The sequence below is a fragment of the Rhinopithecus bieti genome, unplaced genomic scaffold, assembly GCF_001698545.2.
Source record: "Rhinopithecus bieti isolate Rb0 unplaced genomic scaffold, ASM169854v2 scaffold_54685, whole genome shotgun sequence".
NCBI lineage: Eukaryota > Metazoa > Chordata > Mammalia > Primates > Cercopithecidae > Rhinopithecus > Rhinopithecus bieti.
This window is the reverse complement of record NW_016821510.1, coordinates 181,106-185,163: the sequence shown is the minus strand read 5'-3', so window position 1 is coordinate 185,163 and position 4,058 is coordinate 181,106. Positions and strand designations below refer to the sequence as shown.

The 4,058-nt window shown below is 34.6% G+C and overlaps 1 protein-coding gene across 1 annotated transcript; it reads left to right on the top strand.

Moving 5' to 3' along the window:
* The first annotated feature begins 2,345 nt into the window (after positions 1-2,345).
* On the top strand, positions 2,346-3,297 carry LOC108520850 (taste receptor type 2 member 46). Its single transcript, XM_017860394.1, has one exon. The coding sequence runs from the start codon at positions 2,346-2,348 to the stop codon at positions 3,270-3,272; it is 927 nt and encodes a 308-aa protein (XP_017715883.1). The 3' UTR covers positions 3,273-3,297.
* The last annotated feature ends 761 nt before the right edge of the window (positions 3,298-4,058 follow it).

Here is a 4,058-nt window from a genome sequence, read left to right as displayed (position 1 = left end):
TATAATTGATAAGACGTATGCAAATGGCAAAAAATAGACTGGAGGTACAGGTGACAGGAGTAAATTTAGTTAAAGTAGTTTTTGAACTTTTCTATGTCTATGAGGAGACTTTGAACAATGACCCTGTAATTCTATCGAAAAGCATATATACAAAGAAATTGAATCAATGATATATGAAAGAATGCTGTAGCAGAATTATTAATAACTGTTCAAAAAAGAAACTGGCCAAATATATATTAAGGATGGATGAATCATTACAGTAAATCCATTCAATGGAACAATATAGAGAAGTGAAAAAAAATCACACGTACTTGCAACTATGTGACTAAATTTCAGAAACATAATGTTGAGTCCAAGAAGCCACAAACAAGAAAAACATGTAGGATTTCATCTACACACAGTGCAAAGCAGGCCAGACCAAGCTATACAGTTTAGGGTTGCATACCTAGGTGGTAAAGTATGAAGAAAATTAAGGAAATAATCATTATAAATTATGGATATTGCTTATCTCAGGAGGTGTGAAGAAGGGTTTAGTTGCTTGGAAAGTGGCATGGAGGTGGACCTAGGCTGTTTTCAGTGTTCCTTGTCTTGCTCTGCATCATGGTTACTTGAGTGTTTATGATACACTGCGGTATTTCCCATTTTTGTTTTGGTTCATTTCTAAGTGTGCATTATAATTTTAATATAAAAATTTTTAATTAAGAGAAATGTCTTATAGAAATTATCATTACTCACCTCGTTATATACTGAGGGGAAAATAAACTACTTGAATACATTCTTATACAACTCTAAGAGAGTTGAAGTGAGAACTTTCTTATTTAGTTGCAACGTGAGGAAATTTGAGACGGTGTTATCTGCCACCCCCAGATTTTTCCAAAGGATTTCTTCTAGCCGTAGTTTTCTACCTCACAGGAACAAATGTTTGCCATTCCCCATCTATTTTTTTCTTTTGGCTCCTGAATTCCTGATACAACAAGGTTGTATGTATTTCCCACACTCTTATTTAGCAGAGTTCTTTTATCAGTTATGTTTCTCTGCAAGAGAAACCCTCCAAAACTACATTAGACGTTTATATATCACATGTTTTGTATTTCATTTTTCTAAATGGGTTTGGTAGATGACTGTGGTGATTTGAGATGGGCCAGATGCTGCATCTTGGAGGTCCTTAGAGTTTGACCAATTTAGTCTGGATCAGGTGGGGACAATCTGCCTTCATTAGTTTCTGATTCTCCTCTGGGAACAGTGTACTAGCCAGGCGATATTCTCATTGTAAATGGAAAGAGGAAGCATCCCCAGTATGGAAGCCATCTCAAATCTCTATGCAAAGTGTAGTAATTTTCTGTTCATGAAAGTAAGTAAATGATTGAACTCCAAGTTCAGGAGAAAGGCAGTCAGTCTTTCTGTGATGGGAGGATGCTGCAAGATTATATATGAAAGGGTCTGGTAGTCAGGAATACTTATAAAATTGCTGAGTATTTTAATTAAATAATAAATATTTAAACATTAGGCTTCAGAGAAACTTTACCAAAGACCTAAGAATTAGAGATATGTTTGATAAATAAATATTATTCATGGGCTGAAAACCCTGAGTGGGAAAATAAGACTAATTTCAGCTGGATAACCTCTTGGAAACTCATTTTTTATTTTGGAAATTATGAGAAAATAATTCATTCCATTCATAGGTGGTGTGCACATGTGTTTGTTTGTGTGTGTATTTATGAGCTTGTGGATAATGAAGTCACACAAATGTATTAACAGCAACCAGATCTTATGGAGTACTGGCCTGCCTGTGGTTCTCAAGTAAATCTTAGAGGCTTTTGCATAAAAGAAGGTTGGATTCTGTGATTTAAATCTGGCGTTTAAAAAAAATACTGTATAGGTGATGATCTTAGTTATGACAAGCCCCTTTAAGAATTTAGAATTTACTATATATCTCTGTATGGGTTATAAACTTCCCTAACACCAAGCACTAAAGACAAATAATGGAGAGTTACACAAGAAAAACTCAAACACTGAAAGTTAATTTTCTTGTTCATACAGCAAATAAATCAGTTCATGTTCACTTCAGTATAATAATTCCGGCCTATAACAAAACAACAGTGAGTGAATGAAGTAATTGAATGTTTGAAAAGAAAATGTTTCCATAAAGAAGCATTGAACTGCATCCATTAGCATGCTATGGGTGATTTCTGGCTTTACACTGGTTACGACAATTAAAAGTAAAAAGAATGTCACAGCAGATACACAAATCAGGTGCATATAGAATTTAAGGTCAGGATATTCAAGCAATCACAACCTGTGATGTTACACCAGCATTTTAAAAATTTCTTTCTGTCTGTTCAGACATGATAACTTTTCTGTCTATCACTTTTTCCATTCTAATAATGGTTATATTTTTTACTGGAAATTTTGCTAATGGCTTCATAGCATTGGTAAATTCCATTGAGTGGGTCAAGAGACAAAAGATCTCCTTTGCTGACCAAATTCTCACTGCTCTGGCTGTCTCCAGAGTTGGTTTTCTCTGGGCATTATTACTACATTGGTGTGGAACTGAGTTTAATCCAGCTTTTTATAGTGAAGAAGTAAGAATCACTACTTATAATGTCTGGACAGTAACCAACCATTTCAGCAACTGGCTTGCTACTAGCCTCAGCATGTTTTATTTTCTCAAGATTGCCACTTTCTCCAACCTGATTTTTCTTCACTTAAAGAGGAAAGTTAAGAGTGTCATTCTGGTGACACTATTGGGGCCTTTGCTAATTTTGGTTTGTCATCTTTTTGTGATGAACATGAATCAGATTGTGTGGAGAAAAGAACATGAAGGAAACATGACTTGGAGGATCAAATTGAGGAGTGCAGTGTACCTTTCAAATGTGACTGTAGGCATGCTAGCAAACCTTATACCCCTCACTCTGACCCTGATATCTTTTCTGCTGTTAATCTGTTCTCTGTGTAAACATCTCAAGAAGATGCAGCTTCATGGCAAAGGATCTCAAGATCCCAGCACCAAGGTCCACATAAAAGCTTTGCAAACTGTGACCTCCTTTCTCCTGTTATGTGCCATTTACTTTCTGTCCATGATCCTATCAGTTTGGAATTTTGAGCTGGAAAGGAAACCTGTCTTCATGTTCTACCAAGCTATCATATTCAGCTATCCTTCAACCCACCCATTCATCCTGATTTGGGGAAACAAGAAGCTAAAGCAGACTTTTCTTTCAGTTTTGTGGAATGTGAGGTACTGGGTGAAAGGACAGAAGCCTTCATCTCCATAGATTCACGAGAGGGGCATTGTGTGTCTTCTAGCAGAAAACAAACTGGTGGTGTATGAAACATTTTCTATTTCTTACTGGGTTTTCTGTAATGTATGTGTATGAATAATTTCCAAATGTATACCTAGAAAAGTCTTTTACCTAATGATAGTCTAGAAAAGTATATATGTGTGTGTGTGCGTATTTATGTGTGTATGAAAAACTGAAGAACATTGACAATAACATGCTTTTTATTGTTTTTTCAAAAGAACTGCCAAATTACAGAAAGTACGACAAAAAATTCCTCAGAATTATGAAGCCGTGTTTATTTTATGCATGTAGTTTTTATTTCATTTGAAGAATTTATGTCTATTTATAATTATTAAGAACTGACAGCTTATCTCCGGAAAAACATTGCTCTTTTTATTGTTATTTGAACCACACAAATATACCACAGTGTGCTTAGAATTCGTTGTTTGAACCTATAACTTTTTGGATAATAATGTCATTCAATTCTATCGCAATAATGAGGATGTATCTTTGGGGTTTTATTCCATTATGAATTCCTATTTTATGTTTAGTAAAAAGCAAACAGAATTGTTGTTAGAAAACAATGCACACAATAAAATGTGAGTGACAAGCATATGTAGAGTAAATTTCATCTATGTCTACCATAAACAGTACTGAGGAATATTAGATTTAATACAAGTATGTGAATAGCTTAGAAAAAAAAGTCTTCTAATAAGAGGGATGAAAAATCATGATCATGATCTTGATTGCTATTATCAGCTTTCATATGCAGTTAAAAAA